This window comes from Mustela putorius, unplaced genomic scaffold (assembly GCF_011764305.1).
Source record: "Mustela putorius furo isolate JIRA1106 unplaced genomic scaffold, ASM1176430v1.1 tig00000698_pilon_pilon_pilon, whole genome shotgun sequence".
Lineage (NCBI taxonomy): Eukaryota > Metazoa > Chordata > Mammalia > Carnivora > Mustelidae > Mustela > Mustela putorius.
The window spans coordinates 3,753,372-3,780,236 of record NW_025421449.1 but is presented as its reverse complement, the minus strand read 5'-3'; the positions used below and the strand labels follow the sequence as shown (position 1 = coordinate 3,780,236).

The following is a 26,865-nucleotide window of genomic DNA, read 5'->3' as shown; positions in this document are numbered from 1 at the left end:
AAGCATTTGACAAAGTACAGCATCCCTTCCTGATCAAAACTCTTCAAAGTGTAGGGATAGAGGGCACATACCGCAATATCATCAAAGCCATCAATGAAAAACCCACCACAAATATCATTCTCAATGGAGAAAAACTGAAAGCTTTTCCTCTAAGGTCAGGAACACGGCAGGGATGTCCATTATCACCACTGCTATTCAACACAGTACTAGAAATCCTAGCCTCAGCAATCAGAGAACAAAAGGAAATTAAAGGCATCCAAATCAGCAAAGAAGAAGTCAAATTATCACTCTTTGCAGATGATATGATACTATATGTGGAAAACCCAAAAGACTCTACTCCAAAACTGCTAGAACTTGTACAGGAATTCAGTAAAGTGTCAGGATATAAAATCAATGCACAGAAATCAGTTGCATTTCTCTATACCAACAATAAGACAGAAGAAAGAGAAATTAAGGAGTCAATCCCATTTACAATTGTACCCCAAACCATAAGATATCTAGGAATAAACCTAACCAAAGAGGTTAAGAATCTATACTCAGAAAACTATAAAGTACTCATGAAAGAAATTGAGGAAGACACAAAGAAATGGAAAAATGTTCCATGTTCCTGGATTGGAAGAATAAATATTGTAAACATGTCTGTGCTACCTAAAGCAATCCACACATTTAATGCAATTGCTGTCTTTTTTCAAAGAAATGGAACAAATAATTCTAAAATTTATATGGAACCAGAAAAGACCTCGAATAGCCAAAGGGATATTGAAAAAGAAAGCCAAAGTTGGTGGCATCACAATTCCGGACTTCAAGCTCTGTTACAAAGCTGTCATCATCAAGACAGCATGGTACAGGCACAAAAACAGACACATAGATCAATGGAACAGAATAGAAAGCCCAGAAATAGACCCTCAACTCTATGGTCAACTAATCTTCGACAAAGCAGGAAAGAATGCCCATTGGAAAAAGACAGCCTCTTCAATAAATGGTGTTGGGGAAATTGGACAGCCACATGCAGAAAAATGAAATTGGACCATTTCCTTACAGCACACACAAAAATAGACTCAAAATGGATGAAGGACCTCAATGTGCGAAAGGAATCCATCAAAATCCTTGAGGAGAACACAGGCAGCAACCTCTTCGACCTCAGCCGCAGCAACATCTTCCTAGGAACATCGCCAAAGGCAAAGGAAGCAAGGACAAAAATGAACTATTGGGATTTCATCAAGATCAAAAGCTTTTGCACAGCAAAGGAAACAGTTAACAAAATCAAAAGACAACTGACAGAATGGGAGAAGATATTTGCAAATGACATATCAGATAAAGGACTAGTGTCCAAAATCTATAAAGAACTTAGCAAACTCAACACCCAAAGAACAAATTATCCAATCAAGAAATGGGCAGAGGACATGAACAGACATTTCTGCAAAGAAGACATCCAGATGGCCAACAGACACATGAAAAAGTGCTCCATATCACTGGGCATCAGGGAAATACAAATCAAAACCACAATGAGATATCACCTCACACCAGTCAGAATGGCTAAAATCAACAAGTCAGGAAATGACAGATGCTGGTGAGGATGCAGAGAAAGGGGAATCCTCCTACACTGTTGGTGGGAATGCAAGCTGGTGCAACCAGTCTGGAAAACAGCATGGAGGTTCCTCAAAATGTTGAAAATAGAACTGCCCTATGACCCAGCAATTGCACTACTGGGTATTTACCCCAAAGATACAAATGTGGTGATCCAAAGGGGCACGTGCACCCGAATGTTTATAGCAGCAATGTCCACAATAGCCAAACTATGGAAAGAATCTAGATGTCCATCAACGGATGAATGGATCAAGAAGATGTGGTATATATGGTGCACCTGGGTGGCTCAGTGGGTTAAGCCACTGCCTTCGGCTCAGGTCATGATCTCAGGGTCCTGGGATTGAGTCCTGTATCAGGCTCTCTGCTCAGCGGGGAGCCTGCTTCCCTATCTCTCTCTCTCTCTCTCTGGCTGCCTCTCCATCTACTTGTGATTTCTGTCAAATTAATAAATAAAAAATCTTAAAAAAAAAAAAAGAAGTGGTATATATACACAATGGAATACTATGCAGCCATCAAAAGAAATGAAATCTTGCCATTTGCGACAACATGGGTCGAACTAGAGCGTATCATGCTTAGTGAAATAAGTCAAACGGAGAAAGACAACTATCATATGATCTCCCTGATATGAGGAAGTGGTGATGCAACATGGGGGCTTAAGTGGGTAGGAGAAGAATCAATGAAACAAGATGGGATTGGGAGGGAGACAAACCATTAGTGACTCTTAATCTCACAAAACAAACTGAGGGTTGCTGGGGGGAGGGGGGTTGGGAGAAGGAGGGTGGGGTTATGGACATTGGGGAGGGCATGTGCTTTGGTGAGTGCTGTGAAGTGTGTAAACCTGGCGATTCACAGACCTGTACCTCTGGGGATAAAAATATATGTTTATAAAAAATAAAAAATTAAAAAAAAAAGTCACTTTCAAGTGAGTTAAACTCAGTAGTTAAAAAGAGAGTGAGAGGAGAAATACGATTTATCTTTTTGTCTACAGGGGACTTACTTTAGATCCAGAGACACAAGTATGTTGAAAATGAAAGTGTACAAATAGTAACCAAAAGAGAGCTGAGGTGATGTTACTCATACCAGAAAAAATAGATTTTTCTATGAAATTGTTACACAAGAGCAAGCCATGGATAAAAGGGCCAGTTCGTCAAGAAGATATAACCATCATCAATACATACCAAATGACAGACCCCAAAATATATGAAAGAAACATTGACAGAATTGAAGTGAGAAATAGGTCTTCAATAATAGTTGGGAGATGGGTGCCTGGTGGCTTAGTTGGTTAAGCATCCAACTCTTGCTTTTGGCTTAGGTCGTGATCTCATGGGTGATGAGATGGAACCCTGCATCAGGCTTTGTGCTCAGCAGGAAGTCTGCTTGAGGTTCTCTCCTCTCCCTCTGTGCCTCCCCCCTGCTCTCCTCTCACTCTCTCTCAAATAAATTAATCATTTTAATGCTAAAAATGGTTAAATAAAATAATAATAATAATAGTTGTGTGACTTCCGTCCTGCCATTTCAATAATGGATAGAACGTTTAGACAGAAGGTTAGTGAAGAAAGAGGATTTAATGCTATAAACCAGTTAGACCAAAGATATTTACAGAACATTCCACTCAAGAGCAGCAGAATTAATAGTGTTCTCGAGTGCAAATCAAATAGTCTCCAGAACAGACCATATAAACCATATGTTAGGTATTAAAATGAATCTTAAATTTTAAAAGATTAAAATCATACCAAGTATCTGTTCGGATTACAATAGAATGAAACTATCCATCAATAACAGAAGGATAACTAAAAAATGACAAATATGTGGAAAGTAAACCACCAATGGATTGGAGAAGAAATCACGAGAGAAGTTAGAAAATACTTTGAGATAAATGAAAGAGAAAACAGTATTTACCAAAATGTATGTGGTCCTCCAATACCAGGGAATCTTAAAAATCAATATATACACCAAAATTTAAACAGAAGAAAGATCTCATATCAGTTTCCTAAAAACTGGTGTTTGAATTAAAAAGAAAAGCAAACAAAACAAAAACCAAAGGTAGTAAAATAAGGAAATAATGAATGTTAATACAGCAATAAATGAAATGGAAAATAGAAAAACAAGAGAGAGAATCAATAAAACAAAAAGTTCATTCTTTGAAAAGAATAGCAAAAATGAGAAACCTTTAGCTAGTCCAGGAAAAAAGAAAGAGAAGCAAAATAACTAAAATCAGAAATGCAGGTGGGGACATTACTACCTACTTAAAGAAATGAAAAGGATTATAAGAGAATACTATGAAGAATTTTATACCAACAAACTAGATTTTACCTAGATAAATATGGATAGAGTACTAGAAACATACGAACTATCAGAATCTCCCCCTTTTTTTTAAATTTATTAGAGAGCACATGCACTCTCTCACAAGTAGGGGTGGAGGAGTGGGGGGCAGAGGGAGAGGGAGAAGCAGACTCTCTTCAGCAGGGAGTCCCATACATGACTTCATCCCAGGACCCTGGGATTATGACCTAATCTGAAGGTAGATGCCTAATCTATTGAGCCATCCAGGTGCCCCAAATACCAGAACTCTTCCAATTCAACAAAAAGATAACTCAATTAACAAATGGGCAAAGGACTTGAATAAACATTTCTCCAAATAAATATGCAAAGGGCCAGTAAGCACATGAAAACATGCTTAATTTATTAATCATGAGGGAAATACAAATCAAAACCTTGATATAGGGGCACCTGGGTGGCTCAGTGGGTTAAAGCCTCTGCCTTCCGCTCAGGTCATGATCACGGGGTCCTGGGATCGAGCCCCGTGTTGGGCTCTCTGCTTGGCAGGGAGCCTGCTTCTTCCTTTCTCTCTGCCTGCCTCTCTGCCTACTTATGTGATCTCTGTTAAATAATAAATAAAATCTTTAAACAAACAAAAAAAAAACCTTGTTATACCACCGCACACCCACCAGATTGGCTATAATCTAAAAACAAGTGTCAGTAAATACATGTAGAAATTAACTTGTTGCTGGTGAGAACGTAAAATAATGGTGCAAACACTGTGGAAAGCATTTCTCAGAAACTTAAACGTAGAATTAACCATTTGACCCAGCACTACTAATATACGCCAGAATGAATTGAAAACAGGGCTCAGATGAGTACTTATATATGAATATACACAGCAACATTGTTAAATACCCCAATTGCTGCTTAAGAGCTGAATGGATAAACAGATTATAGTATATACATACAATGGAGTATTTTTCAGTGTGGATGAACCTTGACAACATCCTGCTAAGTGAAACAAGCTAAACACAAAATGCCACATACCATATGATTTTATTTACATGAAATATCTAATATAGGTAAATCCATAGAGATAGAAGGTGGGTTGTTAGTTGCCAGCAGCTGGGTTGGGGGAATGAGAACTGATTGCTAAATTGCTGTGGGGGTTTCTTTTTTGGAGCGGTGAAAATGTTTTGGAACTAGATAGAGAGGTAGTTACACAACACTGTGAATGTATTAAATGTCACTGAACCGCACACTTTGAAATGGGTATTTTATTTTAATTGAATTTCACCTCAGTTTTTAAAGGGGGAAAAAAGTGCGTGTGCAGTCAGTCCTTATTTGCAGATTTTGTGTTTGCAAGGTGACACACTCGCTCAGATGTGCTTATAACCCCACAATCAGTACCTGCACGGCTTTTGGCGTCATCTGCAGATACGTGCAGAATGGCGAAAATTTGAGTCACCCCTTACATATGTTGCCTGCTGAAGTCAAGCAAGCTAAAGCTCTGCCTTTTTGTTTCAGCTTTCATTCTTTTTTTTTTCCTTAAGATTTTATATATTTATTTGCAAGAGAGACAATGAGAGAGAGAGCATGAGAAGGGGGAGGATCAGAGGGAGAAGCAGACTCCTGCTGAGCAGGGAGCCCAATTCGGGACTCAATGCCGTGACTCCAGGATCATGGCCTGAGCCAAAGGCAGTTGCTTAACCAACTGAGTCACCCAGGCGCCCCTCAGCTTTCATTCTTCAAACATGTGTCCTTGGAGGGAGGGCAGGAGAGAAAAGGGAGAGAGAATAAAATGTCTTTAAACAGAAACGCACGAAAAACAAGGTTTTCTATATATTGATCGGCTAACAAAAATGTTGTGACCAGACTCTCAAGGAACCTTACCCTGTATTTCCCCTAGGAGAAATTGGTCAGTATTTAGCAATTAATTTTTTGTGGCTATTTTATAGAACATAAGTACCACAATTAGCAAGAAATGATGATATAATGTCTTGACTGGCTTTAAAACAATATGGAGTGTGGAGAAGAAATAAGAAGGTGATAAATAAATAGGGTTGACAATGTGTTGACAATTGTTGAAGCTAAGTGATGAGAGTATATATAGGTTGATTATATTATTTTGTGTATTTTAATATTTGAAAGCTTCCATAACAAAAAAATGTAAGCATACAGATTTCTTACACCTTTGAGGGGTGATAGTTCTACCTAGAGTTTTTGTTAGTCCTAAAAATGTGTTAACGTTAATAAATATGAATGAAACATTATAAATTCCCTGGTGTTACGAAGTGTAGCACCTTTCTGGTTCCCAACCTCATACTGCTATTTCATGTGTTTGTATTTTTTTTTTAAGATTTTATTTATTTATTTGACAGAGAGAGACACAGAGATAGAAGGAACACAAGCATGGGGAGCAGGAGAGAGAGAAGCAGGCTTCCCGCTGAGCAGGGAGCCTGATGTGGGGCCTCGATCTCAGGACGCTGAGATCATGCCTGAGCTGAAGGCAACTGCCTAATGACTGAGCCACCCAAGTGCCCTCTCATGTTTTTAATTTTTTTATTTAAGATTTTATTTCTTTATTTGTCAGAGAGAGAGAGAGCACAAGCAGGCAAAGTGGCAGGCAGAAGCAGAGAGAGAAGCAGGCTTCCCATTGAGCAAGGAGCCCAATGTGGGACTCCATCCCAGGATGCTGGGATCATGACCTGAGCTGAAGGCAGCAGCCTAACCAACTGAGCCATCCAGGTATCCCCACGTTTGTAATTTGACCATATAATTTACTCACTCTGAGTAAAGCCCTTTCCCTCTCAAATACATGATGATTATTACTCATTTTTCAAAATCCAACTTAAAGACTCAAATGCCACTCCTTATGATGCTTTCCTTAAACATATCCTCTAAAAGAGTAGTTTCATTTTTAGATCCTACTCCTGTACAAAATATGTCACAGAGCATCTCTGCTGCTGTAGCACGTGGTCTCTGTAGGGGCCCAACCGACTGTACTGGCATCTGCACACTATGGAGGTACGATGGAGTTTACTCTTTGTTGATGTGGTGGATAAATATTCTCTTTTCCACAGTTTTGGATGGTCAGTTCTGAGACACAAACTACATGGTTTCTTGGATGAGCCAAAGAGAAGTGAGCCCTAGTTGTCTAGAGCAGTAATCAGCTCAGTAACACACCCTTGAATTGGCTTTCCCTCCTTTCTTGTTTGCCTTTTCTTGATCCTCTTACCCTGGTTCCCTACTTTTTAGGAAACCCAATCTAGACATCATTTATTTGTGGAAAAAACACAAGTCATTTATATTCTAAAATTTCCCACGTTTTGGATTTTATGGATTGTCTCCCTATGGTATAATTTAATATGTTCTTCCATACTTTGCATTTCACCCATGTAGAACATACATAGAAAGCAACTGAAAGAGACTATACCAAATGTATTCTCTAAATGCTGAAGTTATAAGGAATTATTTTATTCTTTCTTATATGTTCCTTTATTTTGTAATAGACTGCAAACACATTTATTCAACAAGTATTGATTGACCTCTGCTATGAGTTAGACACTATTCTATGTGGAAGGGATGCAGTAATGAATAAAATAGACAAAACCCCCTGCTTTTACAGAGTATATGGTCTTTTATAATCAGAAAGAAGGTATATAAAGCTTCTACTAATTGCTTTGAATTTTAAATTAAGAACCTTTTAAATTACTTTTAGCTCCTTGTTTTATGAGATACGGAAAGAGAGATTAAAGAAGGTTTCTGTTTTAAGATGGAGAAAAAAAGGATTGTAAAATATTTTCCTGGTTTTTGTGATAGTGTAAAATATTTTTGTAACTGTCAAATTATTTCTGAGTCTAATTTATATTAGTAACTTTAAATAAGAATGTGACAGTGAAAATGAAGCAATACTCTAGGCATGTCACTAAAGATCATTTGGTCATTTGAGGAAGCTTTTTTTTCCCTTTAGAAATTATATATTTTAATCAGTTCTACACATTTTGATATTTCACTTTGTAATCTTTTGGTTTTTAATTATTAAAAAAAATTGTTACATGAACAGAATAGTTACTAAATGTTTAATATGTCATGCACATTTCTGGTTTTCATAAAAAGCCAGAATAATGAATAATTGCTTTTCTTTTGAGATGATGATCATGAGGGAAAATTATAATATATTAAAATGAGATTCATTTGGAAAGTTTGGCTTCATTTCTGTTTGCTCATGAACAAGAATTTCCACAAATGTTAATGCAGCAGAAGTAAAATGTATATTATTCTTATATGGGTTGAAATAAAGAAAAGAATAAGGCTTTTTTTTTATAGTTTGAATTTCTATCATCAGATGGCTGGACTCTAGCCAGTAGTTCATATTTCAACTTTGTTGTGTCATGTCTTTCACACATACCATATCCCAGGATACCTAACAGATCTAAATTTATAAGTTTTAGTTTTAGAACAGTTTAAAAATAATCAAAAAGCATACAAAGTCCTAAAAGTAAGCAGTTCTTTTCCCCAAAGATTTTATTTTAGAGAGAGATTGCAGGCAAGTGGTGGAGAGGGGGCAAAAGGGGAGCGAGAGAATCTTCAAGCAGACTCGCCACTGAGCAGGGAGCCTGACATAGGGCTTAATCCCAGGACCCCAAGATCATGACTTGAGCTGAAATCAAGGGTCAGGCGCTCAACAGACTGAGCCACCCAGGTACCCCTAAGCAGTTTTTAAATGAGTGGAGAGCTAGGGGTGCCCAAGTGTCTCAGTCGGTTAAGCATCTGCCTTTAGCTCTGGTTATGATCCCTGGGTCCTGGGATCGAGCCGTGCATTGGGCTCCCTGCTCCGTGGGGAACCTGCTTCTCCCTCTCCCTCTGCCTGCTTCTCCTTCTGCTTATAAGAAATAAAATCGTTTTTTTTTTAATAAAATTTTTTTAAATCTTTAAAAAAAAAAGATTTTATGTCTTTATTTATTGGAGAGAGAGAGGGAGAGTGCATAAGCAGGGGGAGCGGCAGGCAGAGGAAGAGAAAAAAGCTGGCTCCCCACTGAGCAGGGAACCTGATGTGGGGCTCGATCCTAGGACCCTGAGATCATGACCTGAGCAGAAGGCAGATTCTTAACCGACTGAGCCACCCAGGTGCCCCAAATAAATAAAATCTTTAAGAAAAAAAAAAAGTGGAGAGCTAATGAATTTCAGTAAAAAGCTGATTAAGAATATTTCTGCATTGAATACCAAGAAAATTTAGAGTAGTGAAGTAGGAAATATATTAAATGGGGGGGGTATAGTATATACTTGAATATGTCTCATCTCTCTTTCTGGGCAATCTTCATGTCAGCACCATCCCTAAGTATAGTGGGTAAGGCAGTTGGCTTCAGGCTCTGGGCTTTGCATGACTCTTGCTACTGCAGTAACCAGTATTACATAGCCACCCAATGATTGGAAGAAGCAGCAGCAAAGGGAGAATTTTTTAAGAACTATGTAGACAAATTTGTTAGTCAAAGCAGAGAGGATCCCTCATTCCTTTCTACCATATCCCACTGGCTGACTGTATTTGTATTGACCTGATTTTGTCTCTGGAACATGAAAAGAGTGTACAAAGGTAGACATAGATCATACTGTGATTTACTTGTCCTGGACCTCAAATTCCCTCTGGGATGACCCTTCATGCATTTCATAATCTTACCTTTACTTTGAGACCGCATAATTTTATACTTGGTCCTATACAGTGGGCTCTGGTTCAAGATGGTGACGTAGGAGGATTTTGAACCTCCTCCCACAGACACAGCAAATCTGTAGCTACTTACAAAACAACTTCCTCTGAAAGAAACCCAAAAACTAGATGAGCAACTCCTACACATTGAGCAAATGAGAAAAAAACCCACATTGAAATAGGTAGGCGAGGCTGAGGCACATTCTTGCCATAAACCCCATCCCTGGCACAGCAAATCAGTAGTTGGGAGGGAATTCACAGCCCTGAGCTTCTGCTGGAGGAGTGAGGGCACTGAACACCACAGCTGGCACCCCAGTTTTTGAGACTTGCACCTGAGAGATGAGCTTCCTGAACATCTAGCTTTAAAGCCAGGAGGCCTTATATCTACAGCATCCAAGGGGCGCACATAGAGGCAGCTGCCTGAAAAACACCCAGTCTTTTTGGGAAAGAGACCTGTGTTACTTAAAGCTTCAGCTGGAGGGGTCAAGCATATAATATAATACACTTCTAGGGCTCTGCTGAAACACTTTCCAAAGACCGAGACTGCTGGGCTCCATCTTTGAGCTTTCCCTCTGCTTTGCTCCAGGTGGCCAGTGTCTCCGAGAAAGGAGCTTGTGTTCATGTCTAGTGTACTGGTTGTATCACTGCCACCCAGGACACACATCTTGATTGCCTGCCTCTGGTGGCCAGCAGGGCTTGCATTTGTAGGTTCCATAAGACTGTAACAAACGGAGAAACAGTTCTTAACTGGGGCACAGTGCAAAGACAACAGACTGAAACACATCCTCAGTCTTTCTGTGAAAGAGGCCTTGTTGGCTTATTTTGAAGCTTTGCCCTGTGGAGCTGGCTTCTGGTTTCATGCACATCCGAAGGACTGCTGAAATACTCTCCAAAGACCTTGTACTCTACCTTTGCCTCACTCCTGAACACCAAGATCTTTTGGAAAGGGAACTTAGGCAGATGTCTGGAGCTCTGGTTTGTGTCAGTGCCACCCAGGACACACCCCTTGGTCGGCTGTTAGGCCTTATGTTTGCAGTTGCCATAGGACTATGACAAATGGAGAAAGAGTTCTTAATTGGCTACTCCCCCAGGGCACGGTGCAGCAACCTGAGACTGAAAAATACCTTGAGTTTTTCTGTGATACAGACTTATTAGCTTATCTTTATAGCTGTGGCCCAAGAACAGGCTCCTAATTAAACACACATATAGGGGCCAGCTATAAACCTCTCCAGAGACTGGGGAGAATGATGGGTATTATCTTCATCCTCTCTGCCTTGCCCCAAGTGGCAGGTTTCTGAGAAAGGAGCTTGTGTACATATTTGGCTTCCCAGCTGTTGCGGCTTCCACCCAGAGAACACATCTTTGAATAATTTGGCTCTGGTAGCAGTGGGGTTGTGTTTACAGATTCAGTGGAAAGTAAGAAACAGACAAAAACAAATTTTTAGCTGGCTGTCATTCAGGGCTCAGTGCAGAAGCAGCAAACAGAAATAGCCATCCCCTAGTCTTTCTCTGAAAGAGGCATATTTGCGTACTTTAAAAGCTGCTACCTGGGGCACCTGGGTGGCTCAGTTGGTTAAGTGTCCCAACTCTTGGTTGAGCCTTTTTGGGATTCTCCCTCTCCCTCTTTTTCTGCCCCCCCCCAATCCCCTGCCCTGCAAAATCTGCTTCTTGAGAGTCTGACTTCCAATTAGTCTGAATCTAGGTGCTGAGATTCTCCTTTTTGGGATAGTGAGAGGTCTTGGCATATCCTCAACTACAAGGAGCCTCTAAGAGTAAAGTAGGCTGCTTAGACAATCAAAGGTTTGAGAGACAACCAAGAACTAGGGCAGAGTTGAACAGTTAAGTTCAATTTCTACATGAGGTTATTCCTTCAGGATTGAGAGAAGTGGCTGTTTTGTTCAATGTATAAAAACCCAACACAGAGAGTCAAGGAAAATGGAGATAGAGGAACATATTTCAAAGGAAAAAAGATAAAACCTCAGAAAAAGACCTTAATGAAATGGACATGAGTAGTTTACTTGATAAAGAGTTCAAAATAACAAAAATGCCTACCAAACTCAACAGAATGATGTGTGAATAAAGTAAGAATTTCAATAAAGAGAGAAAATATAAGAAAGTATCAAAAAGAAATCACAGAGCTGAAGAATGCAATAACTGTACTGAAAAATACAGTAAAGGGGTTCAACCACAGGATAGGTGCATCAAAAGAAAGGATTAGTGAACGTGACAACATGGTAGTGGAACCTAATCAGTTGGTGTAACAAAGAAGAAAAGAAAGAATGAAGATAGCTTAAGGAACTTATGGAACAACATCAGTGGACCAACATCCACATTATAGGAGGCCTAGAAAGAGAAAGGAGAAAGAAGCAAAAATCTTATTTAAACAGTAATGTCTGAAAATTTCCCTGAGCTGGGGAAGAAAACAGACATCTAGATCCAGGAGCTCAGCTCTAAATAAGATGAATCCAAGGAGACCCACACCAGGACACATTAGAATTAAGTGTCAAAAGTCAAAGGCAAGGAGAGAATCTTAAAAGCAACAAGAGAAAAACAACCTGTTATGTATAAGGGAACCTCCATAAGACTGTAAGCAGACTTCTTAGCAGAAACTTTGCAAGTTGGAAAAAAAGACACCATTTACGGAAAGTCTTTTTTTTTTTTTTTAAGATTTTATTTATTTATTTATTTGACAGAGAGAGATCACAAGTATGCAGAGAGAGAGAGGAGGAAGCAGGCTCCCCGCTGAGCAGAGAGCCCGATGTGGCTTAACCCACTGAGCCACCTAGGTGCCCTTACGGAAAGTCTTAAAGCAGAAAACTGCTAACCAAGAATACTCTACCCAACAAAGCTGTCCAAGTTTTCCAAGACAAGCAAACATTAACAGAGTTCATCACCACTGGAATAGCTTATGAAATGTTAAAGGGAGTTCTTTAAGCTGAAATAAAAGAACACTAATTAGGAACAGGAAAACATAAGGAAGTACAGACAATGAACGTATTTTTGAAGCATTTTTGTACTGCTGTTTTCTCCCCAACAAGGCAAGTCACTTCAGTTGAAGAACCTTGTCTTCTACTTTTACTTTTGGTTCTTTGCAATGCTGCTGAGTGTAGAGCAGGTGTTGGTCAGCTGCAGTGAGCTGCCTGTTTCTATATAGCCTGTGAGCTGAGAAAGGTTTTTACTTTTTTAATTCATTTTAAAAAGAAGAGTATTTTGTGACACCTGAAAATTATATAGAATCCAAATTTTGATGTTCATAAAAGAGTTTTATTGAAGTACATCCAAACTCATTGATTATGACAGCTTTCAGGCAATAGCAGAGTTAAATAGTTACAACAGAGACTATGTGTGGCCCACAAAGCCCAAGATACTTTCTATTGGACCTTATATGGAAAAAAAATTATGACCCCTTCCAGGACACATATGTATTGTTCTCTTCTTTGGTTTCTGACACAGAGCTCCTAAAGCCCTTGTAGTTAGGATGCCGGGAGCTACCCAGAATCTGTCTTCTCATATGGATGACTGAGTTGTAAGAAGTTAAGCCAACATCAAAAGTTCATTCCAGGGGTGCCGTAAGGTGGCTTAGTCAGTTAAGTGTCTGCTTTTGGCTCAGGTCCTAATCTTGGTGTCCTGGGATTGAGCCCCATGTCCGGCTGCCTGCTCAGTGGGGTGTCTGCTTCTCCCTGTCTGCCTGCCTCTCCTCCCTCCCACCCCCGGTTGTGTACACTCTGTCTCAAATAAATGGATGAAATTTTTTTTTTTTAAGTCCATTCCACTTCCCTCCCCTTACCTTATCTTTCCTTCCCTCTTTTATATTCTATCCCTGAGATAGAACCAATTTATTTTTTTTAGTGACACTGATTATATTCATTCCCCAGCATTGACTTTGGGCTTAGCCATGTGATTTCCTCTGACCAGTGATATACATTATGTTCAAGCAAAATCTTTTAAGAGTCAGTTTGTGGTTTGTTGTGTTCTCTTTTACTTCCTCCATGTTCTACAGAGAGGTTGCTATTAGCCTGGATCCCAGATTCAGTATTCTGTGGAGTAAAGCTGCACCCCATGAGTGATAGATATGTTGCATAAACAATATATAAGCCTTCCTTATTGTAAGCCACTGAGATTTTAAGATTATTACCACAACATAACCTAGCTTATTCTGGCTGCTACATTTCCCCTGTTTTTTAGTATGTTAAATATATATTTATATATGCACATTTGTATATTTGTTGATCCAGATAGCTGTTGTTCTCCTGTTTTCACTGCTGTATAATTGTGTTTATCATTTGCATAAATATGTTAGTATTTATCCAAGTCCATGTAGATGAAACTTGTTTGCAATTTTATTAGTCATCTATTGCTTTGTAACAATTACCACATAAAGGGCATGAGCCCGTATCTAGTTTATGCATCTGCACGTCATGTGAGGTATACTCTGTTGACCTCAGCAGGCCTTGCTCAGTAGATAGGCTCAGGTTTGGCTAATCCAGGCAAGGGCAGTTCTGCTTCATGGTTTTGTCAGGAGATTTGTCAAGCTGATCTATTATGTTTCTCATCTTTTTTTAGACCACTGCGCTACCCAGAATGTATTCTTCTTAAATTAAAGGGAGAGGTACAGGAAAGCAAGCCAACCTCAGAAGTCCATTCTGAGGATCTGTGATGTCATAATGCTAATATTCTGTTGACCAACACAAGTCATGTGGCTGAGCCCAAACTCAAGGGATTTTCCATGGTGGTCAAGGAAAAGAAAGTGAATATTTGAAAACTATAATATGCCAGTGTTTTTACTATCACAGACTGTACTGCAGTAAACCTTCTTCCATTATTGCCCTGGTGCATATTTACAAGAAGTTACTTTCAACATATCTAGAAATAGGCTTGCTGGCCTGTGGACCATTCCTCTTCAGATTTGCTAAACATTGCCAGCCTGGTTTCCAGAATAGATATAAGAATTTACATATTCTCCAAAAATGTTTGTGCTTTCTCTTCTGCATTCCTGTTAACACTTGGTATTGTCAGACTTAATTTTTTAGCAAACGAACATGATTGGAATGAATTATTGTATCTTTGTGGCTTTACTTTGCATTTCACTAGCAACTAATGAGGTTTATCATCTCTGAATGTTTATTGGCTACTCCTGTTGCCATTTGTACAAATTCTCTGTCTTGTCTGCTCACTTCTCTATTTGTTTTTGTTTGTTTGTTTTTTGTTTTTTGGGGTGGGAGGAATTAACAAAAGTCCTTTTATGGATTCTCTTTTGAAAGCTTCATATATATATTGCAGATACCTTCTCCTAGTCAATGGCCTTTTTATTTTGTTTATGGTAATTTTTAGTATACAGAAATGGCCAATATTTTCAGTTGTAGCCATCACTTCCTTGATGGTTTATACTATATCTTTTTAACTACTTTATTGAGATGTAATTAACATAAATATATAGCACATATTGAAGTGTTTGATGAATTTTGACATACTAGTCACATGTATGTACTAGTGAAGCCATCCATCATCAGCACAATCAATATAATGAACATACTCATCAGCCCCAAAAGTTTCTTCACACCCATTTGTAATTCTTCCTTTCTGTATTTTTCCTATCTCCTAGGTCCCAGGCAGCTAGTGATATGCTTAGTATCTTCTGTTTCCTACTGATTATCTGTCTACTTTCTCTGAAAGTTAGTGAGGGAAGGGTGTTGATCAACTTTAATTGTGGGTTTGTCTAATATCCTTTTAATCCTATCAGGTTTTGCCTCAAATATTTTGAAATTCGTATTAGGTGTATATATGTTCAAAATGTATTGTTCTGTCTTCTTCATGCATTGACCCTCTTATCATTATGTAACTGACCTTTATGCTAATATTTTTTTTGCTGTGAAGTCTACCTAGTCTCATATTTATGTAGCCACTCTTTTTTTATTTTTTAAAGATTTTATTTATTTATTTGACAGAGATCACAAGTAGGCAGAGAGGCAGGCGAGAGAGGAGGAAGCAGGCTCCCTGCTGTGCAGAGAGCCCAATGTGGGGCTTGATCCCAGGACCCTGGGATCATGACCTGAGCCAAATGCAGAGGCTTTAACCCACTGAGCTACCCAGGCATCCCAACACTCTTTATTTTGATTCATTTTTCATGTTATATCTTTTTCCATCCTATCACATTTATTTTGTTGGTTTTTATGTATGTTTGTTTTGGGTGGGGAGGGCCAGAGGGAGAGACTGATTGATTGATTGATTGGTTGATTTAGGGTGGAGAGAGAGAGAGAAGCTTAAGCAGCCTCCATACCCAGTGCAAGCCCAATACAGGGTTCAGTCTCATAACCCGGAGATCCTGATGTGAGCTGAAAATCAGGAGTTGGATGCTTAACCCACTGAGCCACTCGGGTATCCCTTCATCCTATTACTTTTAATCTATCTAAATAAATATAGCAGTATCTTTAAAATGGGTTTCTGTGGACAACATATAATTGGGTCTTATTTTTTAATCCAATATGATAGATTCTACCTTTTAACTAATGTGTTTAGAGGATTTGTATTAAATGCAATTTTTGATATGCTTAAATTTAGGTCTAACATTTTATTATTTGTTTTCTCTTTTTTTAATGATCATCATCCCTTGCCATCTTTTCAGATTATTCAGAGACTTTTTAATGGTTTTTACTTTTTGGTTTTTGTATATCTTAAATTTGGTGGTTGCTATGGAGATTATAACAATATTATATTCTATATATTATACCTAATTAAATTTTCACAGTTTACTTAGAATTTATATTTTACAGCTTCAAGTAGAATATAGATGTCTTGGGGTGCCTGGGTGGCTCAGTGGGTTAAAGCCTCTGCCTTCGCCTCAGGTCATAATCTCAGGGTCCTCGGATCAAGCCCCACATCGGGCTCTCTGCTTAGCAGGGAGCCTGCTTTCCCTTCCTCTCTCTCTCTGCCTTTTTGCCTGCTTGTGATTCCTGTCTGTCAAATAAATAAATAAAATCTTTAAAAAAAAAAATATAGATGTCTTACCCTTATATAGGTTCTTCCCCAATTTATGGTATAGTGTCATATGTATAACAACTACATACATTAAAAATGCCACCAGACATTGTTTTCATTTCAAGTTCCATTTCAGCTGTCATAAAGAGCTTAAGAGAAGAAAATAGTCTGCTACGCGTATCTAAATGTTAACTGTTTCTGTTATTGTTTATTTCTTAAATTCCAAATTTCCCTATGGTTTCATTTCCATTCCCCCTTGAAGGATAGAATGTGTTTTAGAGCAGGTCTACTGGTGGTAAATTCTTGGTTTACCTTCATAGGAGAACCTTTTTATTTTGTCCTTGCTCTTCAAGAATTTTTTTTTTAAGATTTTATTTATTTATTTGACAGAGAGAGATCACAAGCAGGCAGAGAGGCAGGCAGAGAGAGGAGGAAGCAGTCTCCCTGCTGAGCAGAGAGCCCGATGCAGGGCTCGATCCCAGGACCCTGAGATTATGACCCAAGCTGAAGGCAGCGGCTTAATCCACTGAGCCACCCAGGCGCCCCAAGAGTATTTTGACTAAAGAATTCTGAGTTGAAATTCTTTCAACACTTTAAACTGGCTATTAACAGAGATTTTTTTTCCTTTGCCTTTGGTTTTAGCAGTTTGATTTTTTTTTTTTTTAATGTACATTGTTTTGGGTTTAGTAGGCGTCTTTAATCTGTAATGAAATTGCTCAAAACAAAGTTGAGAAGAGATGGTGTCTAAGGAGGAAATTCTAAAACATACGTATATTTAGGGGACAGACAGAACAGCTACCAAAGGAATTTAAGAAGGAGTTAATGAATGAAGATGATTAGAAGAAATAAATGTAGGTGTGATCTTGGGCAAGTTATTTAATATCTTTAAATCTTAATATTCTCATTTGTAAAATTGATATAATAGCAACTAATTTTGTAGGGTTATTAAAATTAAATGATAATGGAAAGTATGATACCTATAAAAATGCTCAATAAATGGTAACTTATTACAGTGATTATTAAGACAGAAGATAAAACCAAGTGAATACAGTACAATATGTCACATCTGATTAATTAGAGCTATGCCTTTCTTTTTCTGTCCTACATTAGCTTGTATTACTGAAAAACATAATCATTTAAATAAATTTTTAGAATAATTTTAGGTATTAAAAATGAATCTCTAAATTTTTGAGAAATAGCTGAGACTTCTTAACTATAATTATTGAGAGTTTCTGATCTAATTTATGGAGCTTGAAATTATCTATTTGATTCAGTTTCACTTTTGTCTTTTGACAAAAGAGTTGCTATCTTCTTTAAAACAAGTCTTTTACCATCAACAGATGAATGGTTAAAGATGTGGTACACACACACACTCACAATGGAATACTACTCAGGGGCATCTGGGTGGCTCAGGTCACTTTTGTTCCCAGGGTCCTGGGATCAGGCCTCACACTGGGCTCTCTGCTCTGTGGGAGCCTGCCTTTCCCTCTCCCTCTTCCTCTCCCTGCTGCTGCTCCCCCTGCTTGTTCTTGTTCTCTCTCTCTCTCCCTCTCTCTGTCAAATAAAAAAATAAATAAATAAATAAAATCTCTTTAAAAAATGGAATACTAAGCCATCAAAAAAATGAAATTTTACCATTTGCAGTGACATGGATGGTCAAACTAGAGGGTATTATGTACGCAAAATAAGTCAATCAGAGAAAGACAATTACCATATGATCCCACTAGTACATGGAATTTAAGAAACAAGACAGGATCATAGGGGAAGAGAGGAAAAGTTAAAACAAGATGAAATCAGAGACAAACCATGAGGCTCTCAATCATAGGGAAAAGACAGAGTTGCTGGAAGAGAGGGGGGTGGACATTAAGGATGGCACATGATATTATGAGCTCTGGATATTATATAACACTGATGACTCATTGACCTCTACCTCTGAAACTATTAGCACATATAAATTAGTTGAATTGGGGCGCCTGAGTGGCTCAGTGGGTTAAAGCCTCTGCCTTCGGCTCAGGTCATGATTCCAGGGTTCTAGGATTGAGCCCCACATCGGGCTCTCTGCTTAGCAGGGAGCCTGCTTCCCCCTCTCTCTGCCTGCCTCTCTGTCTACTTGTGATTTCTGTCATATAAATAAATAAAATGTTTGAAAAAATAAATTAGTTGAATTTAAATTAAAAACATTAAGAAAATAAAACGAGTCTTAAATTGTTCATTCTGAGGCTTAAACTTTGAGTTTTCTTTCTTTCTTTCTTTATAGTGAGTGAGGACAATTGGTGGGGTTGGCGGGGTTGAAAAGAGGGGGAAGCAGTCTCCCTGCCAAGCAGTGAGCCCTGTGCAGGTCTCGTGCTTCATCCCAGGACCCTGGGATCATGACCTGAGCTGAAGGCAGATGCTTAACCAATTGAGCCACGAAGGCACCCTACTGAGAGTATTCTTACACTATTTCTGCACATTTATCCTATTTTTGTTGTGGATTCAGAAAGAGTGGCAATAGTCACAATTAAAAAGTTTTTAGACAAAATCAGAAAACATTCATTTAATCTTTCTGAGCTTCAGCTTTCTCATTATAAACAACAGTAAGATAGTGTTTACATCACACTAGGATCATTTAATGACTTTGAAATTTCGTTGGATAAAAGTTTAAGAGTCACAGGAAGCACCTTAAGGAAAACAGTGTAGGGACGCCTGGGTGGCTCAGTTGGTTGGACAACTGCCTTCGGCTCAGATCATGATCCTGGAGTCCCAGGATCGAGTCCCACATTGGGCTCCCAGCTCCATGGGGAGTCTGCTTCTCTCTCTGCCCTTCTCCTCACTCATGCTCTCACTGTCTCACCGTCTCTCTCTCAAATAAATAAATAAATAAAATCTTTCAAAAAAAAAAAGGAAAATAGTGTAATGTCCAGTGTTTAAGCTGGGACAGAAAGAGTGAAAATGGAGAAATGGAAGGGAACAGTGTTATAGCGGAGTCACTCAGGTATCATTTTCATCCTACACAGGCTGTGTTTCCCTCACTTCCTTCTCCATACTCTCCTTCGTCCCAGTAATTGGACCTAATAGAATCTCTAGAGGAGTAGTGAGTAAGAATAACTTGAATTATTTCATCCATCCACATTTCCCATACTCCATCCAACCCAGTCATGTTAAGAACTGATCTAATCTGACCATCTGCGACATTAGGTAAAGAAATCTAAATATAATAAGATGAAATAATCATTTTTTTCATTTTAAAAGTATTAATCTCTTGGCCTACTTTATGTATTTGCTTATAAACGGCAGGAATTCTCAGTGTGTGCCAAGCTGTCCTTACATGCTATACCAAACCTTACATGGATACCAAAAATGTGAATGTACATGGTATAATATTTTCCAAACTATAACAAAGAGCATTCAGCGAAAACACAAATCTGTACCATCTTTGCCATCCTCCGATTCTATGTCACATAAGCAATCACTTTTTAAGTTTTAAGTTAACTTTTTAGTTCTTTTAAGTGTTACTCTAGTAATTTGAAATGCAGCTGTTGAATTAAAATGTGCAAAAATTGTAAAATGCACACCAGATTTTGAAAACTTAGTATGAAAAAGGTAAAATGTCTCAATTATTTTTATATTGATTACATGTTGGAATGATGCAATTTTGAATGTATTTTGTTAAAGTAAATATATTCAAATTGATTTTCCTGGTTTCTTTTGATTATTTTAAGAATAACTAAGATTGGTGGGCGCTTGGGTAGCTCAATGGGTTAAGTCACTGCCTTTGGCTCAGGTCATGATCTCAGGGTTCTGGGATCGAGGCCTGCTCTCTGCTCAGCAGGGAGCCTGCTTCTCCCTTTCTCTCTGCCTGCCTCTCTGCCTACTTGTGACTTCTCTCTGTCAAATAAATAAATAAAATATTTTTAAAAAAAGAATAATTAAGATCATTAACTGTTAAAAAATTTTAAAAATTGTTCGTGTGGCTCACATTTGTGGCTCACATTATATTTCTTTTGGACAGTGCCACTCTAATTATTAGTAAGCATTATTTCCCTTAGTTGATGTACCAAGTTTACTCATGAGATACCTGATTCTAGTCTAATTCTCATTCTTTTATAGAGGACCAGGGTTTTTTCTGGAAAGTGTTAGGATTTTCTTATTTGGGGTATTCTGAAATTCCATAAGCATATACTGAATTGTACATAGTTTTTGCTTATTTTGCTTATTAGAAGACTTGGTAAGCCCTAGTAAGCCCTAGCTTGTGTTACTCTTTTTTTTTTAAGATTTTATTTATTTATTTGACAGAGAGAGATCACAAGTAGGCAGAGAGGCAGGCAGAGAGAGGGGGAAGCTGACTCCCCACTGAGCAGAGAGCCCAATGTGGGACTTGATCCCAGGGTCCTGGGATCATGACCTGAGCCGAAGGCAGAGGCTTAACCCACTGCGCCACCTAGGCGCCCTAGCTTGTGTTAACTCTTCAGCTCTGAGAAATTTTCTACTAATATTTTTGGATTATTTCCTCCATGTTCTTTTTCTTTTTTAAAAAATTTCCTTCTGGTTTCTTTTTTTTTTTTTTAAATATTTTATTTATTTATTTGACAGAGAGAGATCACAAGTAGGCAGAGAGGCAGGAAGAGAGAGAGGAGGAAGCAGGCTCCCTGCTGAGCAGAGAGCCTGATGTGGGGCTCGATCCCAGGACACTGGGATCATGACCTGAGCTGAAGGCAGAGGCTTTAACCGACTGAGCCACCCAGGCGCCCCTTCCTTCTGGTTTCTGAATGAGAAAAGGTTTTATATGATATTAGACCTATAGTATTTAAAGTCTCTGTTTTTCTATAATTCTCTTTTACATTTTCTATTTTCCATTCTGTGGTCTGATTGGCCATGGTCCTGGGAGGAAACCTTATCCTAACCTTTTGACAGTTTTGAAAAAAAAAAAAAATGTGATGAGATTGGGCACCTGGTGGGCTCAGTCAGAGGAGCACGTGACTCTTGATCTAGGGTCGTGAATTCGAGCCCCACGTTGGGTGCAGAGATTACTTAAATAAATAAAACTTAAAAAAAAATAAAACCTAAACTAAACACAACCTTAGTTGTCTACAACTCTCTCTTGTTCTCTGTTCTTTTGTCATAGAAGTGTGTTCTGCCTTTATGGCAGTGCTCTCTTCTTGAATATATGTGAGGTTTCAAATTAGATTTGTGGGGTGCTTTGTTTTTTTTTTTTTAATTTGTTTCCTGATTTACTTCTTTGTTTTACAGTCAGTGGTTTATTTTGTTCAGGGCAGGCTTCTAGAAGTGAAACACATTTTAAGATTTTATTTATTTATTTGACAGAGAGAGAGATCACAAGTAGGTAGAGTAGCTGGCAAAGAAAGGGGGGAAGCAGGCTCCCCAATGAGCAGAGAGCCCGATGCGGGGCTCCATCCCAGGTCCCTGGGATCATGACTTGAGCCGAAGGCAGAGGCCTAACCCACTGAGCCACCTAGGTGCCCCGAAACACATTTTAGATAAGGAAAATATCTAACCAAATGTGTAGAAGCAGAAATGCAGAAAGCTTCTTCTGGGAACAGTGATAATCTGATCATTGTAATACTGTGGACATAATAAGATAAGGGCCTAAACTAGCATGAATACAATGAGAACCAAAAGAAAAGAACTGGGTAATTATGGAAGAAACGCAAGTGTAATTATGAACTGATTTCTCCATTCTAAAAACTCCCACAGCACTGCTTCATTGAACTAGTTATATGTTCCCTTGTAGTGTTAATTATTATATGCGTATGTCTTTCTAACTAAATTGTGACTCTTCAGGGCAGGGATTATATCTGACTCATTAACTTATAAGTATTTATTGATCAAGCGCTATGTCAAGGGCTGGGAGAAAGCAGTAGTCAAAGACAAATAATCCCTGCCCTCAAGGATAGTTAATTACTTGTATCTTTCACAGTGCTTAGAATTAGATGCTAAGTATTCCCAGAGAAAATATTTGTTACTTAACCTTACTTTAAAAGGTAATATTAAGGTGGTCTATTTGTATCTGTTTAGGTATATTGCAAAATTTGATATTAAACTGTTCTCATTTTAAATCGATACCAAAAAAAATTATTATGCATTCAGATGAAACCAATATTTTTCACCTTATTTAAAGGTGATATAACATATTGATATAATGAAAACAACCCACCCGTGAAAGAGTCCAACGTTCTAGTCATGAATTTTTATCCTCTTTATCTTCTCAGAGCCTCACTTTCTCATATGTAAAATGAAGATTAGATCTTTTCTCACTGACACTTTGAATCCCAAAGTGGAAAAATTTTTCATTCCCATAGCCTTTGAATATTGTTGTGGCTAAACCATCTAGTCTATTTAATTAAATGATTGGAAATGACAGAAAGCTGTCATTTCATGTTTTATTTGAGTTAGGATCATTGACTAATGGTTTTTTCTCTTTTACAGATTTGGGTCTTGATCAATATACAATAAAACGCTTTGATGGAAAGGTGAGCGAACTATGACACTAATATATATATCCTGTTGTTTACTAAGAAGATTTTTAAGTTCCTCTAAAATTATTTGTGAGAAATTTCTGAATGCCTGTTTATCTTATGAAAAGAGCGTGTTTCTTAAGTTGGAAGGCCTATAAGTGCCTTCAGATGCTTCTACAGAAAAAATCAAGCGGAAGGTTTTTCTACATTTTTCCATACAAGGTAACACTCGTGGGTACTTGCTGTATATAGTGAGGTCTAATTCAGTATATGTTGACATTTGCATTTTAATTCAATTGCCATCATAAAGTTTAACAAACCCCCCCCAGTATTACATTTGCATTTCTTATAAAAATACTTATTTGATCTTCCTCAAACTTTGACACTATATAGCAGTAATCCTCACTAGAAAATTATATAAGTTTTTAGTAGTGCTTTTGTAATAATTATGAAGGCCACCCCAATTTGCACATACATTTGCATTATACTTTCAATTCTTATTTTATGCACAAATAAATCACATAATAAATTGTTCTTAAGTATAGAAAATGAAACTTTCAATTTTATTGTCTTAAAGCAGTCAGTTAAACATGTTTTTCCCTTTCAGGCTGAGTTCTACAAAAAGAAAAAGAAAGTATTGCACAGGGTCAGAAAGAAAAGTAAAAGGTCAATTTTAAAGAGGAGGAAGAAAGCACATCAGAAAGAAGAGAGAGCCCAGGATGGCTCTACAAAGCTTAAAGAGAAGGAAATCAGAAGGAAAATCATGCAGTGGCTGGAAAAGGCAGGATCTCAAAAGAGGGTCTAAATGGGTGGAGGTCAGGGTTAGTAGAAACTGATCTTGCAGGAATATGTCGATCCTGCATGGTTACTGGTAAGGTGAAGATACAAATGCTGAGAACTTTTGCACAGGTGGAAAGAATGAGTGGCCATCTTAAGAGTTGAGAGATCTCAGTCAAGGCTTCCAGCCTAACAATTTCCTTTCCCATTCATATGGCCCATTGTCTCCAGCTGGGTATCCTCTTTTTAAACTCACATATTCTAAAAGAAAAAATGTTCAAAAAGAGCATTGAACTAGAATATTAGGAGACAGGTTCAGAGCTGGCTCTGCTTTGGGGGAGCCACATCTTTGATTCTTGGTGTCCCTGCCTCATGTATAATCAAGTACCATATCCATGTGAAGGTTTACACCAGGCACTGACGTCAGGGTCTGATTTCAGAATCTCTGGCAAATCAGGCCCCTGTTTTTAATCTGTCTGTGTGTCACTCAGAGTCCAGCATATGTCTGCCTTACAGGAGGGCACCAATAAGCATTTGACAACTTGGAAAAATCAACTAAATCAATCACATAGTCTTGGGAGATATGACTCATTAAGTCAGCAATATGTTCTAGCAAGATCAGTCTAACAAATGACAGTTTTTGGTGACTGGAGGAATTCGGAGTGGTATGAGATTTTTGTCTTCCATCATATGTATATGTATATAAACCTAAAAACACGGAAAGAAGTTGAATACATGTAAGTTGAACAGCAAATTTACAGGTTACAGGGGAATTTCCATTCCTAGAGGTCTCCCAAATGTAAAATCCCTGGTGGTCACTCATGTTTCATAAATGTCAATTAAATTTTTCATTTCAGCCTGTAACTGTACACTTGAGGCTAAAAATCTGCAGTTTTGGGCATGACCACTGAGCTCTGCTTTTGTTTCAGTCATATTCAATTTATGAGCTCTATATTTCCTCCCATTAGTGTCCTGTACATTTTTCTGATTTCCACTTTTTTCCATTTATTTTTATAAAATAACAGAAGTAAACTGCATTAAAGCATTATAAACATTTGAGTGCCCGCCTTGCTGTAGAGACCAAAACGGCAGTACTTCTTTGGAAGGCAGACTTTGTGACAGATTGTAGTGCAGATGTTTGGGCTCTGAAGTATAAAATTTTGAAATGGGAGTAGGAAAACAGGATTTAGGGATCTCAGCGTATAATGATTGAAAGCATGACTTGTATGAAATTCAGGCAAATGAAAGTTGACTTTATGGTACCAGGGGAACAGGTTCTGCAAGAGAGTAGAGGAATGGCAGACTCGCATAGGGGTAGTATAGAACTGAGCTGGCTTCTCCCCTAGCAGAGAGTGCATGGATTTTCCTTTCATCCGTGTTATAATATGCATATTTAATCCCTTTGCCAGGTACTTCATTTAAATACTGTATTAATTTCCATCAAATAGATCCTGAAGGTTATGTTTCTAAAGTAGGGTTTTTAAATTGAGTTCATCTCTAGTTTATGTCTTTATAAATAGGCTTTTATTTCTTATGAAGTTTAAGAGAATAGTTTCTCTGCTATTTTTAAACCTTGTATAATGAGGGATACAACATTCATTTATGGTTGAATCAGTTTAGAAGTTTTTCCAGGGATTTTTGCCCTCTATCTGTGATATTTGTGATAAGGATCAGTGCTTATTCAACTGTCGATCTTATTATTTTCCTTTAGATCTTCGTATCTCTCATTCTCGCAGTCAGAATATCTTAATTCTTAAGTAGCAGCTTCCAGAGTATATAAATCCTAAGACAGTTTCCTCTTGAAAAAACAGATTTGTGTAGTAATTATAATAAATTTTATGCAGAATGCCCAGAAATTTAGTCCAAAGCTAATACCCTAGAAGAATTTCCTTTTAAGCTTGCTTTGATTTTTAAATGGGTCATTTTCTCTCTCTTGTTTTAACTTGAAAGATAAACTAGTTATGAACTACTTAAAGATTTACTCCCGGCTTCTTATCACCTCCCATTGTTTTAACTTTTAACACACCATTTAATAAAGTGCATCATTTGACCAGTAGGTAACACTGCCTTATTTTATTATCTTTTTTTTTTTTTTTAATTTTTTATTTTTTATAAACATATATTTTTATCCCCAGGGGTACAGGTCTGTGAATCACCAGGTTTACATTGAATTGCAGTTTAACCTTGTTGTCATTGAAAGTAAGAACAAATGTAGAAATGTATCTACATGTAGAAATAGTATCATTTTGCAGTTTTCTCATTTGTGTTTGAATTTCTTATAACCTCTAAATGCAAAGTAGAAGGCCCAACTGATACTGAGAAATAACTGGACAGTTATTTCTTGTTTCAGTGCCTCTCATCTTTTCTCTTCTTTTGTTTGACTAGAAAATGCCCTTAAGTAAAATGAAACATTCCTGTTTCAGCTGATGGTGAAATTGGATTTGATGAAGCAGCTTTTAAATTCAGGAGAGGATCTTTTTTCAGAGCCCATCACTACCTATGTTAATGTACACTAATTCTTTACTCTCAGTAGCAGTTTCCTTTGTAGAAAAGTCATAAAATATGTTATTATTGGCACTTGCATCATTTATGCATTTCAAAACTATCTACTAACACAGGCCTTGTTTAAAGAGGCAATAGTGTCCCTTCATTTTAAGAAAATGCTTTGTAGATTGGTGATACTTTAAAAGACATTCAGACTAGGTTTTGAAAGTTCAAAAACCTCAAAGCTTGAAAGTTCAGATTTTCTCTTTTAAAGGGTATTTGACTATTACTATAGAGTACTAGCACTATTATACAGATGGTAATAGAAAATACAGTCTGGCTTTTGTTTTAGTGTCATATATCATAGATCTTTTAAAAAAAAATCACCCTCCCCTTGTAATGTCTGTGCATTCTGTGATTTGTTAATACAGTTACTTCATGAAGTTTAGGTTATTTCTTTAATGAAAACTATATTTTTTTCTGGGTTTAATTTTTTAATCACATAATAACTGGTCTATAAAATAAAGTATTTGTAAGTGGAGTCTTTATAATACATAATCATCAAATATTTCTTTCATTTAATGATTTAGTTGCATTTTTTATTGGTGTGGCTTATTTCAA

The 26,865-nt window shown here is 37.7% G+C and overlaps 1 protein-coding gene across 4 annotated transcripts in view; it reads left to right on the top strand.

Annotated features, from left to right (window-relative positions):
- MICU1 (mitochondrial calcium uptake 1) overlaps positions 1-26,865 on the top strand; it is a 245,090-nt gene that overhangs the window by 86,665 nt on the left and 131,560 nt on the right. For all 4 annotated transcript variants that reach the window (XM_004769481.3, XM_004769480.3, XM_004769479.3 and 1 more), the window contains exon 5: positions 22,955-22,998. In XM_004769481.3, coding sequence (XP_004769538.1) covers positions 22,955-22,998 — 44 coding nt within the window. The remainder of the gene's footprint in view (positions 1-22,954; positions 22,999-26,865) is intronic.